Below are 16,514 nucleotides of genomic sequence, written 5' to 3'. Positions count from 1 at the left end.
AGCTGGATAGATGTGATTTGAATCAAAGCAAATAAGATTATACCTTATTTGTCATTAGCCATAGCAAATGAGTATAAAAAAACCCCAAACAACTCTGAAATTTTTTTATGAAAAGCAATGGGAACAGATTTTGCCTTCTGCCACAATCTGCATCATGTGCACCCTTTTGTCCTCTCAATGTGTCTGCAAGGCCTTGGTTTGGGGCACTTTTTTCCCTCGTTCTATAACTGTCATGAAAAAAAGGCTGTGCTTCTACTAATGTGCAGTTTTGCTCTGGTGCTGTCAGGACATAAGCCCATTTGTCCTGTCCTTCCCTAGGTACCTTTTGTAGATGGTCTGGAGTGTGGCAGTAATCCTCTAGATGGCAATGCAGACACATGCAGGCTCCCTGCCATTACTGCTCCTGCTTGCCAGACGGAACACTGTGGTAGGCTCCAGACAGAGTTAGAGCTTGGGTGGGTGCAGCTGGCTGCCTTTCAAGATAGTCTGTGTAATGCTGAAAATGTGGCAGACTCATGGACCATGTGGTGTTTGACTCTGCAAGGAGGATGGCAGGGAAGAGAGGATTGCCTGGAAAGATGAGAGGATCAGTACTGGTGGATGACCCTTGGATCTGAAATAGTGATGTTTGTGGAAATATCTCTTGAGCTCACTTGGTGAAAAACACAGCATGAAAATGTGGGAAGGAGGGTTGCATGCATAGTAGCATTACTGTGACTTGTTTTAGAAAAGGGTAGTATGGGTAATTTGCACCTTACTCAGTTTTTTGAGGCTTGGACACTTGACAGCCAACTAGGCAATTCTAGAATTTAGATCACTAATGAATGTGTGGAAGCTTATGGCAAGGGGGTTTCCCTTGGACTGAACTATAACTGGCCCTGTGTCTTTGCTGTTGGGTGTATTCTTTCCTCGTGTGATCATCTCTTCTGTTCTTTCAGGCCTCCTGGACTCCTCTGTTTGGGAAGGTGCTTGTGAGAAACCATAATATAGCCCATCCGTTACCTTGAGTGTCTCTGTAACTTGATAGAGTTGCACCCACACCTGGCTCGGCAGCAAAGACACAGAAGTTACTGCAGTTGGGCTCTGCTACTACTAGTGTAATACCTTTTGGCTTCTGAGGGAAATCCTAACGTGAGGATGGTGGTAGATGAATCTTTGGCTCATGGTGAAAGGTTACCAAGAGTTTGATCCAGCTGTCAGAGGGATGTCTGAAAAGTTGTGGCTGCAGAATTAGCAGTGGCAGAGAGTTGCTTTGCTCAGCTTTTATGAGAAAGGTGAAACACTTGTGGATAGTATTGCTTGTACGCCTGTGGGGGTGGGTGTTCAGAGACTGGGTCACTGCTGACCAGCTGCCTACAGTGAGCTGCTGGGCAACTGTGTGAGACCTGGCTGTAGCTGAGCTGCTCAAGCTTGCTGGCAAGCCTGGAAGCACCAAAATCCAACACCAGCCCTGCCTCCAAGTTAGTACCAAAGACCCTTACTTCTCTATCACTTCATGTGATTCCAAGAGCTTATTGTGCTTTAGGTCCTCTTCTCCCAAAGCAGTTTTGTAGCGTATGTAAGGAGTTCAGTTTTCTCACTTCTGTTAGTACCCTCCAGAACATGTGCTGCCCTTGGAGTTTCAGCTGACCCAGTACCTGCTTGGGACCAGTCTGAGACTGTTGACTTGGTGTGTCAGGACCTCATGCTGTTGGTTAACAGTGCTGAGCTGCTGTAGTGCTGTGTGGGAACTAAAGGCGCTTGGACCCTGTTGGTAAGGAAAGACAGAAGTATCCTGGTTGCATACAGGATAACAGAGCATTGTCTGTGAGGAAAACGGGTAAGGAAATACTGATGTGAAAGCCTTTGTAACAGCTGCACAGCAACTGTAGTTGCAGAGTGATGCACAAAGCTTAATTTGTATGAATTGTTCAAATAAAGTTACCCTTTAGAATACTAAGACATATGAACAACCAATGACTTGGAATTATATTTATGTTTTAGCTCATGCAGCCAGCACAATTTTAAATTTGTTTCTGGGACATCTTAGAACTAGATTTAGCACCTCATGAAACTGAACTCTTGAAACATATTTTTGAAAAACAATTTGAGACTTAGATTTAGAAGAGTGATTTGAGGAGTGCATTTGAAGTGATGTGTAGCAGCACAGGTAGAGCTAATTTAGTTTTCTTTTCCCTTTGATCTAATTGAGGATAATAAAAATAAAATAGCCATTTTTGCTGTTACTCAAGCCAGGTAGAAAGCCCAATCTAAGTTTCTGTGTGGGAAACTTGAGCATTTCCACTTGCATAGTATTCTGAATTAGTGCATATAAAAGCTAGCATGAATATTGTTACAGTCCTTATCAAAGTGTTTACACTTTAAGATTTCACAGAATTTTTGATCTATAATTGAATATATCCAAATGTGTTTTCTGGAAAAGTTTATAGGAAGAACTCTAGTTATAATGGAGTAATTCAAAATGGATGTCTGACCTGTAAATGACTGGTAGAATGAAATATAAAGAAAACAACCAAAGAACCACCAAACCAACAAATAACACCACTACTCACCCACCTCCCCCCAAAAAAGCTTACCCAATGCTGAAATTCCTTCAGAAAATCAATTAGTGTGTTTCTTCAGCCAAAAAAGCCTCACAAACAGTTACCACAGACAAGTGTAATTTGGGATTGGTGGCTTAATAATAGAAGCTGGTTTTGTGAGCAGAGATTCCCAATTCTTTATGGAAGATCAGTCCTATAAAATGCAGCCACAGACTGCTGCTGAGAAAAAACTCAATTAAAAAAGGAAATTAGTCTGGCAATTAAAAAAGCCACAACAGTGTCTGGAATTAAATTTCTTTCTTTTTTTTTTTTTTTTTTCCCTGAAAGAAAACCAAAGAGAACATTTTGGCTAAAAGAAACCCATAAGTAAGGTGACTGGAGCAGATTGTTCACACTGTCTATAAAATTTGAATGAAGCATGGGTATCTGTGAAGAAGAGAGATTTTAGCTTTATGTGTTTTTTTTTCCCATGACCTTTAATATGGTTGCCATTACTGCTTTAATACTATCAAATCATAGGAGATCTGCTCCAACTAAGTACATACTGTTCTCAAATCTGTTTTTTAAAGTGATGGTAAGAGGCTGAGATAAGCACAGTTGACTGTTCTCCTTAATTTAGTTATGTGAAGTATGGTTTTTCAGTTACCATTGCTACATAATGTAGGATACACTGAAACACTACATCCAGCCAGGAGACTTAAACCCTCCTGCCAGTCAGAAAGGAATTAGGAAAGGATTTGCTTTGCATATGTTGATATTAATCACAATATTGTGTTCTAATTTCACAAAGAGTTTGTTCCTGGCTTGTTGGGATTTGAACCTTGCTGGTACTAGCTGGTTCATTCAGCATCATGGGACATTAACTCCCAAGGCATAATGTAAACTTCCTGTAGGAGTTGTGGTGTAAGTCATGACTTGATGTTGCAAAGGCAAGTTTAAATTCAGAGGAAGTCCTTCTAAAAGGGGTTTAAGGTTAGAATTGGACCTCAGATTAGGAGGCTGTAAATTGTCCCAGAAATTGGTCTGAAGTCTACTAGCTGGGTAGAACATCACAGTTGTTTTGAAGATAGACCAGGGTGAATAACTCATGTTATTGTTTTATTTCCCTATTGTTCTGTTTGCCTAAAAAACCCCAAAATAATAATAAAAAAGAGCAAAACAATGAATGAATGGTCTGTACTTTTATCATGAGTCTTGTATTTGAGAGTAATTCTTTAAGACCCTGAGAGAACCAGACATTGCCCTCCACATAGAATGGGAATTTCTAGAAGATCATTTGCACAGTGCTAAATGCCTAAGAGGAGGTCAGGGTTCCCAAGATTGACTGATCTTTAGTGCTCCCAGATGAAGAATCTACTATGTAATGTGGTCTGTACTTAGATTAAATTTGTAGGGAATAATGCAGAAGCAGAAAAAAATATGCTCTTCAGTTACTGTATTAATGCACTGTATTGACTCCTCAGAGGTACAGCACAGGAGGTTTCTTGTAGGCCTGTGGCAGTCACTTCCTACTTACAAACTAATGATGTCCTTGTTTTGTCACAGGAACTGTAAGGTCTCTGAAATCCCTGTCCTCCATAAGTAAGAAGATTTCACAGTGTGTGTTGATACGGTTTTTTTCCCACACTGTGAGTGTAGTAGAGTTCTAGGATGCTATGCCACAGATCAAATACCAGTCCTCAATGTGAAATGTTTCAGAACTGTTTTTCTGTTGACAGATTTTTGTTGTGGTTTTATTTCTGCCTTCTTTTCCTGTTTCTTTTTGGAGAATGCTTTTAATTGCAGTGGCACAAAGTATTGTGTCAGTACCAGTCAAACTCAATTGGCAGTAAAAGGTCAAGTCAATGTTACAAAGTATTTAGTAGCATCTGGCTAAAAGAAAGCTGATTCCAGCAGCTACTGAGTAAAATTTTCAAAGGGACTTAAATGCCATACTCAGGAAAGGTTTGTATTAAGTTTCATTGAGGGTCATTTCAAATCTGGCAAGAATGGAATTTGAATGGCTTTGGCATTTAAATTTTATAGCATCTTTAATGGTCAAACGTTTCCCCCTCTCATGTTCCACTCAAATCCACCTTACCTACAGTAACTCTTAATGTCCTCAAAATTCACTCCAAACGAAATTACTTGGTGACTCATTTTACTATCTCCTTCTACTAAAGCAAATTACTTATACTATATGTTTTATTTCAAAATGCTTTTGGGTCACATCACACTACAGTGGTCACAGTATCGATAAGGTTTTTCTCCTTAGTAGGAATCTCAGTTTCTGAGATTTGAATGAAATTTGTAAGTGCAGTAATTTTTAAAAAGAAAAAAAATACTGTCTTGTGTATATATTGCCAAGGTTCCATTTGAGTCACTTTAGAGATTACTAATTCAAGTATTTTTTTTTTTTACAAAGAAAATCCCTTTCAAAATAGACTTTTGGGATAACTAGAGGAAATCATTAGTACTTATGTAATTTTTAATAGTATTTTGGAACTATTTCTAGAAATATTATGAGATGCTTAATGTACTATGTTTCTGAAATTGTGCTCACTCACTTTTATTTCTTTCATTTTTTTATAATTTCTGTAGATCTTCTTAACTTTGTGTTCCCCTCTTTCCTGGTATCTGCTTCTTACCTGCTTTTTGTGCAACTAGGGATAAGAAGCAGCTAAAGGAGTTGTATGTGTTATTGAAGCAAACTTCTATGACATATCTCAGTGTAGTGGTTTAGTAGCATTATTTCACTTGTCGAGTATGGGACAAAATTGAGTGCTTTTCTGAAAACTTAAGAAACAGGGGAATAAAGCACTTTTTTTTTTTAATGCTCCAGCTTTTGTGTGGAGAAAACAAATTTTTGTGTTTTCTCCACATTTTGTGTGGAGAAGCTTCATAGTACTTGCTCTATTCTTCTCTTCCTGATCATCTGAAGACTTGGTATTTTTTTTGACAAAATTAACCAGATTTATCACTTCCCCACATATATTTTATATAAATAGTTCTTTGCAAAGAACTCAAGTTACTTTCAGACAGTGTTAGTGAACAGCAGATATCTCTCTGCTAAGGAATAAAATTTCAGATGTTATAAATAGCAGTGCCAATGTTTTTCTCCCATGGATGGAGCTACATCAAGTTTAAATTTTAATTTTTATGTAATTTATATTTTGCAGGACTAAAGCACAGTAGGGTTTTTTTTTGCCTTGTGACACTTCAGGAACCCACAGTCCCAAATTTAGAGCAACAAGAAAAGAGGATGTATGACAGTGCTGGTGTGTAAATGTATACAGTCCAAATCAAAAAGTTATGGGTTTAGAGTTGTTGTGAAAGGGAACTGTGGAATGCTTTCTGCATCTTGCTCACTTCCATACCCTGCTGAGCAGAGACCAGCACTTAGAGCCAAGTTCTGCCCTCTGATGTGCACCCTTGGCTCCTGTTTCTAAGGCATGTGCATCTGAGATCAATACTTGGTTTTTATTTCAAACAGACAAGTAAAGAATGAGTACTACATATATGTTGCAAATTGAGCGAATGGCATAAGTAAAATTGCATATTTGATTTAGAAATACACAATTTTATCCCTTGAAGCTTTTGATAGAACTCTGGCATTCTTGTCTTGCTTTTACTGTTTCAGTCCTGTGAGGAGTAATTAAATTTGTGGAGCTTTTGTTGCTTATGACCAAATACCTGAGAAGTTAATAACCATTTAGATTCTTATGTTAACTATGGTATACAATCCTGATCTGTGTTCAGTTTTGCATTTGTCCAAATGCAAAAATGAATTTTGCTTTTTAAGGTAAAAAACATCTTTAGGGGAAGGTATTTTTATTATTCCATTGCTTATCTCTTTAATTTGAACTGCATGTGCCACAATATTGTTATGCATAAATATGTATACGTGTGCTCAGTGTCTTGCAATGGCACAGCTGTGAAGCTTGCCTCTAGGTTCTGAGGCTTTTACTTTCTCTGTTCTCCAAACAGTCCCTCACTAAGGTGTTGTAAAATTTTTTTTTTTTGCACATTGTCTAGTTGCACTGAAATGACCTTGAACCAGCATGGGAACATTCAGCCAGCTCATCAAGCTGGTATCCTGCCCTGACAAGGCAAGGTGTAAATCAGGATGGCTGCTGTTGCCTTGGCAGAGGGCTCAGAGAGTAGGTTCTCCTTCAACAGGAGTTTGTTTCCTCACAGACAACAAGCCACGCTCAATGGAAGCACAGACTGAATTCAGTCCACTGGGGTTCAGTTGCACCATGCTGCTAAAACCTCAGGAGTTACCAAAGCTGAATATTGTAGAGGATGTATATTCTTGAAATTAATTGGCATTGGTGGCCTTGAAATGACAGCTGCTATACAGCATTATACTCCGAAGAAAAAACATAATGTATGAAGTATCAAGAAAGTAGAAGGAATACGAGCAACTTTGCCTGCTTTTAAAATGTGTTCTTCTTTCTCCCTCTTTTCCTCCACCCCTACTCTGTCAGCCATGAAGACTTTGATTTTATATCGGGGACCCGCATGCGTAAGCTGGCTCGAGAAGGACAAAACCCGCCGGAAGGCTTCATGGCTCCGAAGGCTTGGACTGTGCTGACAGAATACTACAAATCCTTGGAGAAGGCTTAGGCCTCTTATTAACTGCAGATCAACCTTTGACGCCTGATTTATTTACGAGAAAGGGACCACACAGTCACCATTCATGTTGCTTTGTTGTGGTGTCTGTCAGGAAGTTCTCTGAAAACAGACTCTTTCTTCCTAACTTAGCATCATTCTTTGCCTGCCCTTATGGGTTCTATTATGTCCTGGCACCTAACTAGCTGCTGGTTTTAATGTCTTCTCTTTTATTACAGTTAATATTCTTGCAGTAGGATTTTTAACTCTTGTAATTTTTTATATTTTATTGCCTCTGTCCTGAGTTCTGCAGCTGTTAAATAGATGCAGCTTTTTCATATGTTATTTAAGCTGCTGGGTAGTGTCTGGTTTTAGTAGTTTGTAGGAGAAAATGTAACAGTTAATCCCTTAACTATGGATGGATTATCTATAAATCAAAAAAGTAAAGAATGTTTAAAATCATCTGTAAAAGTATCTTCATCTTTATCTCATCATTATCATCTCCAGAAGCACTTAAAATTTATTTCTCTCTACATGTAATCAAAAAGCAGAAGTTTTTTTTTTTTTTATGTAGCATAATTAAAATTTTGCTTTCTTTGTTTAATTTTGGAGTTTATTGAGTTGTATGGTGATTCTCTTCTGCTGTGGACCTGTAAAGATGGCTAAGTAACGAATAAAAGAAAATACCTACTCTTCACTTTGAATTGTTAACAAATTCATATTGCTGTTGTATATACTTGCTGCCATAGTAGGGTATGTTTAATTTCATTTGATGTAACTTGCTGGTTTTTGATTCCAGATGTACTTAATCAGCCTACTACAACTTTTTTAAAAGCATGATAGCCCAAACTTAATTTCATGTTTAATTATTGCAAGAAAAATAAAGAAAATGCTTAGATTTTGGCATTTCCTGTGGTAAAAATGCTTAGTTCAGATATTAATTTTCTGTCTATTTTTCAGGGTCTCCAAAGAGTAGTCTTGTGAGTCAGCTTTGCTTCCTTTAAAGACAAAGCACATATTCTTTTAGGATTCTTCAAAAATCATGAATAAACATAAGAAATGAAAAGTAAAACATTTATTCAACTGTAAAGTAACACTGACCTCTCGGTGTCTTTTCAAGGTAATCAGTGGATTTGCAGGTAATCAGTGGAATAGTCATAACCTCTTGTAGCTAGAAACTACCTCATATCCTTGCCACAGAAACTTGCTTTTTTTCTTATTAAACAGTGTATGTAGGAAGAACCAGCTCAGAATTTTTGTTAGAATGTTGATACTGCATGAAGCATGTCTTCATCTGGATTTTTTGGATGCCAGGAAGGTTGTGATGAGGGGATCAGTGTAATGAATGGGATGAATGCTACTTGCAGTCTTTGTTTACTCGTTCACAGTAGCATTTAAGACAAATTCTTCTGACCTCCTCTTTTCTTCCTGGCTCTGAAGAGATGTAGAATGTATCTTCTAGTGGAATTCTTTCCCCTGATAGACACTAAGGTGGAATTGGGGAAAAAATAAGAGGCTTGTTTATTAGAAAACCGTAACAATTACTTGAGGCTGTGTTTTAGTGGTGTCAAGCTCATTTCTTCAGAATCACTAAACGGATTTTCTTCAAACTTGACTTTCTTTTTAGATTGTATCAATATTTAGGATGTAGAAAATCCAGAAGAAGGAGTCCATTCATCTATGTGCAGCTGTTCCTGCAAAACTTCAAGTTTAATCATGAAGGTGAACTAGAGTTGGCAGCTGCTAAATGTGGTTTGTTGTTGGAAGTTGTAGTTTGAACTCTTTGTCGTCAGGTTTGATTCTTTTGCTAGCTGTGATGAAAGATAATATTTTGATAGAATAGCAAACACAGGTGCATGCCTACAGAATTTAATGTTTTTAAAATGCTATATGAAGCCTGGAAAATAACTGGGAGTGATGAACGTGAATTTGAATCATCCTGTGACATTAATTTAGAAGCAGGAATGCCTTCAAGCAAATTAATACAGTAATAACAAGCAGGTCTAGTTTTCTTGATGTAACCCATGTTGTTGTTATAGTGCTTCTGCAAAGCATTTCTTGCAGGGCTCTGTATTAAAGAAGCTACAGGCTTTTATGAACTTAAAGCCACAGCATTCCCAGCATAATGCTAATGGGGAACAGAAGCATCTGATCAATTTGTAGGCAGGACTTGTTCTACACAACATTTTCCTGAACTGTATGAGTTTTCACCGTAGAGTTCAAATATTTCCTCCTGACTGCAGCTGCCTTCTTTAAGAAGGAAGCCATACATACAAGAAAGAGCTACCATACCAAAAAATATTCTTTTTGCCACTGTCTCTCTAGCTTTTCCCTGCCTTCTCTCAGTGGATAGCATTATCAGTTGACAAGTCCTAGCATTCTGTTTTCAACAGTAGGAATAATTTCATTAAGGGTGCCGTGGCATTTGAGGTGCTTCAGAGACAGCAGTTGTGTGTCCTCCAGAAGGCAGCAGCAGGACTAATGAGGTGAGGGTTGTTGCACCAAACACGTGCCTTCCCACAGCTGCTCTGGCACCAAAGAGCAATGACCTCAGGACATGTCATGCAACAGAAGTAATGGGATCCGTGGATCACTATGTGATCTCATATGGAGATAGGGACCTATGCTCAGGATTACATTTGATAGGATTACATTTGATCAATGTAAGCAGGACCTAACTTTGCAGCTGGAAAAATAAAAAGCTACTTTGTCTCGCTTCTTCATTTCCTAAAACAATCTTTTATTTTTTAACTGGAAAAATACTGGTGTCACTGTTGGACATGAAATAAGTCACACGGATGCAGCTCAAGATATGATGAAGGAAAAAGAGTACTTTATTTCTTCTCCCAGGATTTATAGGTTTCTGACCACAGCCAGAGACTGGATAGTCAGGATAACACCTTCCCAACTGCACTGGCCATGAGAGATGTCCATCACAAGACGTGTAACAGAAAGAATGTATACATATCTATGTTTACAGTCACTGTCCTGGCAAAGTTTTTAGAAACTATGTCAACAAGCTCATAAGCTGAGTTTTCAGGGGAACATACTGGTCTGTACAGGAATCATGAGTCTAAGCAGTTGTATAGGTGTGTTGTTACAAAGAGCAAAATCAAGCTCCCAAGCATGTCATCATTCTAAAGGTTATTTAACAGTCAAGAGAAGTTTTACTTTTCTCATTAAGATCAGAAATGTCAAAAAGTGTTCCCCCTGCCTCCTATTTTCTGCCACTACATAGATTTAGATTATAAATAGTTCTTCGCCTAGTACTGTTGTACAGGATATTTTATGGCAATTATCCTGTACTTTTTGTACAGTCTCAAGATGATTATTCTCTTCCAGAGGATCATTCTGATGTATTGGGCATATGATCTATGAAAGTAGTAACACACTTGATCTGCGTGGGTGATACAAACACAGTCAGCTTTTCAAATTACAAGATGAACAAGGTAGGTTGAGATTATCCTAATCCTTAGGGTTAAATAAATGGTACAAAATTACTACATCTCCTAGGTGAAATAATTCCTGCAGTTCCCATGAGCAACTTAAGAAAATGGAAACTTTTTCTGAAGGACCTCATGATTGAGAATTCATTTTCTTCCTTGCAAGTTCTTTTATGACTTTTTTTTTATGAACATGAATATTCAGGGTAACTTTTCACATAAAGATCTACAGGTTGTGATGTAAAAATAGTAGATAAATGCTGAGGATGCTGACTTCTCTCTGATTTTTTTCCTTCCATAGGGAATCTGAACATTAGCAACTCAGTAGTGCATCAGAGATGCAAAATGAAAAATGCAGACTAGGTTGTTTTTCAGATGCAGGTTGGAGGCAGTCAATCTTCTACATCTGAAACAATGCAATAGAAATCAGGAAGGGAAGGAAATGAGTCTGTCCTGGCATAGTGGTTGTGGAAATAGACAAGGCAAACATGATCTATGTAGCCAATATTGTAATGTGCCTGAATTTGAATCTCTCTTGCATTTCATATTCCCTTAATTTAAAGAAGTTTCATAAGTGGCTCATTCAAAGCATTAAACTTACTGTCTTTCCATACTAGAAAAAGTTACTTTGAGCATCCTAAACAAATATTAATGGTGTAGTCTAGATTATTTTCCCTTCCCAACAGTTTAAAGGTGCTAACCAGCATACTGAACCCCTTCCCTGTAAATGTTGACAGCTTTAACAAGTGTGTGTGTGTGTGTGTGACTTTCAGCATTCCTTTTATCTCTAGTCACGAACCAAAGTTATCATACTAGGGACTGTAGGAAAACAGGAAAAAACCCTCTCATCTCTGCTTCCCTGTGAGTCAGAAGATCTGTTACTTCATCTGTGATACCATCTCTCCAAAGATAGGGAAAGGTAAAACTAATCCTTCACTTAATATGGGAGAATTGATAGGGAAAAAAAAAAAAAAAGATGGAAACTGGATCTTCATCTAACTTTGCATGCATGTCTGTAGGAATGAGATTTACTGTGGTGTTAGAATGTTTGTAAAAAACATGTATAGATGATATTCTACTCAATCCTGACCTAGAATCCCTTCACCATCACCTGTAAAAAGCCAGGGACTTTAGCCTGGAATGAGTTGGCCAAATTAAAGGCAAGCAACTGATTTCTCAGAATAAGTATTTTGTTCATCTTTTTGAATTGGTCTTTGAAGCTTCTTGATTTAAATCAAAAATTCTTGATTTAAGTGCTACTAAAGAGAAGAGTGACTCTGCTTCCATTTTTTTTTTCCTCCCCTCCCCATGCCTGGTTTTTTACAGATGGAGCTGAGAAGATAGGCTGCTAAGGGGAAATTTAAAGCCTTCAATGGCCAATTTGATGGATATAAGAGTTCCTTGACAGCAGCCAAACAAGTGCCAGGCAAACGTGATTTTAAGGGTGACTGTGCAGAGGTTTCTTCTGCTCATTTGTGTTTTTTTGACTTTGAAGAAAGCCTGAGGGCTGGAATACCAGTACCTCTTTTAAATTAGCTTTTTCATTCACAAAAAACTTTGATTATGAATATAGCTGGATTTTTACTAGGATTTTGAAGTGTCCATTGAAGGGGTTTCTTTGTTTCTTCTGCAAGCCTTGTGTCTATTCTTGTGGAATTATTTTTTTTTACCTGTATCCCTTTTCATTATTTAGTCTTTATTAAAATCACTTTTTTCTTCTCTATGGAGGTTATACATGCTCATGAGCCAGAATCATGCATTCAGTATTTCCAGAACTGTTTGCCCTAGAAACCTCATCTTGATATAATTTTGAAGTTGAGGGGGAAAGACAACTACACTGAAAACTAGAAAACACAGCTTTAAATCTACATCTGGACTGTTAGTGATTCCAACTTTAAACAGAGAGTACAGAGATTTTTATATGCCATAAAACTCAAGTAGCCTTGGATCCAGTATAAGAGTAGTCACCCGACCTTCATGTTAAAATCCATCTACACAATGCTTTGAAGATTGATAACTGTCTACGTATAAAATGTGGAAAAAATACCAGTTACAGTATAAACTTTAGTGGGCTGGAAATAGTGCCCAAATCTTGCTTTTATCCTCTGCTAGCAAAGCTGGTTTTTCCATGGAGTCCTATGTTCATCCCTCTAAATTTCAACATATGAGAAGAATACAAATATTTTGGCAATATCCATTTATTTTCGTCTTGTAACAGTGATTATGGTGCATGTAAAAAAACCCCAAACCTTTCAGTCCAAGCTGTCAGTTTTTATATTTTGCTGAGCACCTGCAGATCTCCAGGCTTTCTACCCAGATGACTTGTGCCTGAATTGTTGTGGTCCAAATCAAGTATTTTTCTAAAGATTGATAGTAAAGTTTATTGCAACAATTGCAATGAGACAGGTGAGAGACACCAGTATCCATGTGTTAATGTTCCCTGAACATGGTCAATACATTTTATTTATTATAAAACATAACAGCTTTTTCAGGACAAACCTACTTTTAACATGGAAACATTTCTCTGATTTCAACAGTACTCCTTAGAGAATGAGAAATTATTTAGGCTTTTGTTTTCTTAATTTGATTTCATTGACAGCTTTCTCAAAGGCTTAAGTTGAAGCAGAAGAAACTCCTTTACCCTTAAAGATTGGGTTCAAATGGGCTGCCTGCTGTATAATGGAAAATTGTAGTTGATTAGTCAATGGAAGGTTATTTGCAGGATTGCTCATGTGTTATTGAGTTCTGCCTTGTTTATAGTTCATCTACGACCTGTGAAAAACAATATTTTAATGATTTGATTCAATTGTTTCCAGACAATGAAGACAATTATGAGACAAGTTCATGTTTAACTTTCCACTAGGAAAAAGTTTAGTGTTATTACTGCATCCTAGTTTAAATATAAACTGTCTGAAAGATACAGTGTTGTAGTTAGATGAGCAAAAATTTCCTATCATACTATGTGACAGCAGAGCAATAAACATACCATCAGAGCCAACATCATAAGTACAGTGCAAAATGCTAACTATTATTGACACTTCTTCATTAGAGACAGTTATTTATAACTCCTTTGTTCCCAATTTCTTCAAGGAAAAATACTCCTTTCTGAAAACAGAAAATGTGTATTCCTTACTTGGTAGTTAGAGACGTTCAGAATAGCAGTGATTCTTTGTAGTTTTTCTGATTTGCTGTGAGTATTTTTAAATACATGAGCACTTCTGACCTCTACCATGAAATAGATTTACAAAGAACATTTAAGTTTTAAAGTTTTTCTTTATAAATATTCTTGGCTATTTTTCTTATTATAGTTTGATCATTTTCCCTTCTGTACAAAGAAGTTGGCTTCTAAACATCAGTCTCATATAGAGATTGATGAATTTTCATCAACTATTAAAACAACTCTAATCCTTTCCTTTTTCATATTAGCCTTTGGTTCAGGGATTCATTTGTTTTGTGAGGATTTCTTGTCAAATACTTTATAGGCAAGAGAAAAATGTATTTAAAGATGTTGATTTGGTGGTGTAGAATTCCAGGATAACCGTATTCAAGCACTGACAATAAAAACCCACATCTTGTAATATGTGGTTTAACCCCAGCTGGCAACTAAGCCCCACACAGCTGCTCACTCACTCCCCCCATGTCCGGATGGGGGAGAGAATCAGAAGGGTAAAAGTGAGAAAATTCATGTGTTGAGATAAAGACAGTTTAATAGGTAAAGCAAAAGCCACACACACACGCAAAGAAAATGAGGATTTCATTCACTGCTGCTTATGGGCAGGCAGGTGTTCAGCCATCCCCAGGAAAGCAGGAATCCATCCTGTGTAATAGGTTCTTGGGGAAAAAATCACTGTGATTTGTAAACCTCATTCTTTTTTCGTTCCCCAGATTTTTATGCTAAGCATGCTGGCATACGGTGTGGGATGTTCCTTTTGGGGTCAGCTGTCCTGGCTGAGTCTGCCCCCAACCTCCCTGCTGGTGGAGTGAGAGCAACCAGCACAACTTCAAAAGAACATTGTGCCTTTTCTATAAAAACAATTAAGGTTCAGCATGTTCTGCCTAAAACATGTGCAATTTTTTAATGTGCTTGAAAAATCAAACATGAAAGTCCTGATTTATGCAAGTGTCCCCCCTTGACAGGGGATCAATGTGTTTTCTCTCTTATTCAACCATTTGCATTGTCTTCAGTTTGTAAACTTGCTGAATGAGAATTGGAAAAGAACTGCAAATCCTGGTCAATCTAGACCAACCCTGCACTAAACAGTTTCAAACAAGAAAATTCATGTTTTCATTTAGACATAAATAATTTACTTTTTTCACCTATATGCAATAATTCCTCATTTGAGGTTTTCCTACATAACAATAAAAGAATATTCAGCCTCTCTCTGCACTCTTGGTTTGATTGTTATCCTACATGTCTGTGGACCTTGAAGCTAGTGCTAAGGAAGTAGGTTCTTTTCCACGTTGACTTTCTCACTTTAAATATGGAAGACATGTTTGACGTTCATCAGTGTGAATTTGAAGAAAGATCATTCTGCCTGTGAAAAAATGAATCTGACTCTATTGAGAGCCTCCTGAGCTTCTCTCTCAGTCTGCGACAGAATGCTGGAGCTTTTATTTTGACAGAAAAGGAAAAAGCCACTATTTTTAAAAAATGTGACACACTTGGGTTTTCCAAAGAAACAGACTTATCTTAACAAGACAAATAAAGACAAAAATGCAGCTTACAAAATGATCAGTACAAATTAAGGAAGGTCTGCCCACTAAAATCCAGAGTTTTGTGACTGTGTATACTCCCCAGGGAGACTACCACTAAAGTCAAGAATTCCAACATCGAAGAGGATTTTTTGCAGTATGAATTTATTATGCATTTCATGATTCCTGTGGAATTTTCAATGTCTGCTCCATCTCCGCGTGCAGTTTTAACGAAACACCGTACATTCACACAATATTCTAACAGTGTACATTCTCCTCTTGAATCTTTTTCTTCCTTTTCTCACAGGTTACTATCATTGTTTCAGGCTGAAAATTTTCTCAGCTCAGTTGTTCCAAGGGAAGAATTGCAATTTAGAAGGGAACTCATGCAGTTTACAGTTTCATCAGTCAGCTGTGCAAACTAAGAGAAAGAACTGGAGAGTGTTCTCTGACAATGGAGTTTCCGCTTTTGGTCAGGGTCAATATAAAAGGAACATGCAGTATTTTTTTGATTGTTTTGTTTTCTGACTATTACAGATGTGGTTTTGGGTTTTATTTTGGGGGGGTTTGTTTGTTTTAGTAAACATTATTCAGCCTGTCATCTTTTAATGGTAGTCTGTGAGCTTTTCTGGGAAGTGCAGCTCACAAGCTTAAAACCATTGCTCTACAAGAACAGTTAATGAGTTTTCATTAATTCTGTCTATGTAAAACTGAAAAGTACAGATGCATTCAAAGAAACAAGAATTAAAAAATAAATATTATGAGTTAAGTAGGCAGTATTTGAGAGGTTAGCATGTTTGTGAAGAGGAACTGAGACCCTGAATTCTGGAATTGGATGTCTTGTGCACTACCTATTGAGTTCGAGCCAAAGCAAATAGCACTATTTGTCTGGTAGAATGTTTATCTAGAATAGTCTTGCCTACACAATATGTTGTGTCTGTGTAAGAAGAAATCATGTAGAGTATTAATGTTCTTCTATTTGGCTTTCTCTTTAAAAAAGCAAGCATTGTCCGCCATGTGGTTGTGCCTTAATTTTGGCTGCTTTGAGATTATTGATCTTGGACCTGATGGCCTTGGCCTTTCAAACTTTGGGTTTACCTGGACTCTAGCTATCACTGTAGGGCTCAAGGAGCTGCTTCTCTTTGGGCTCAGCTGTTTCCTAACTGTGGCAGATGCTGAATCTCTCTCACAGCTAGAATTTTTGGGTTTTCTGAACATGCTTTTCAGTGAGCTTTGCTATTTT

At 37.5% G+C, this 16,514-nt stretch overlaps 1 protein-coding gene across 1 annotated transcript in view; it reads left to right on the top strand.

Moving 5' to 3' along the window:
- The window catches only part of PAPSS1 (3'-phosphoadenosine 5'-phosphosulfate synthase 1), a 40,164-nt gene extending 32,122 nt beyond the window's left edge, over positions 1-8,042 (top strand). Inside the window, exon 12 of the mRNA XM_058838672.1 lies at positions 7,013-8,042. Coding sequence (XP_058694655.1) covers positions 7,013-7,151 — 139 coding nt within the window. The 3' untranslated portion in view covers positions 7,152-8,042. The remainder of the gene's footprint in view (positions 1-7,012) is intronic.
- Positions 8,043-16,514: the final 8,472 nt, after the last annotated feature.

This window comes from Poecile atricapillus, chromosome 4 (assembly GCF_030490865.1).
Source record: "Poecile atricapillus isolate bPoeAtr1 chromosome 4, bPoeAtr1.hap1, whole genome shotgun sequence".
NCBI classification, from domain to species: Eukaryota; Metazoa; Chordata; class Aves; order Passeriformes; family Paridae; genus Poecile; species Poecile atricapillus.
This window is presented reverse-complemented; position numbering and strand designations above follow the sequence as displayed.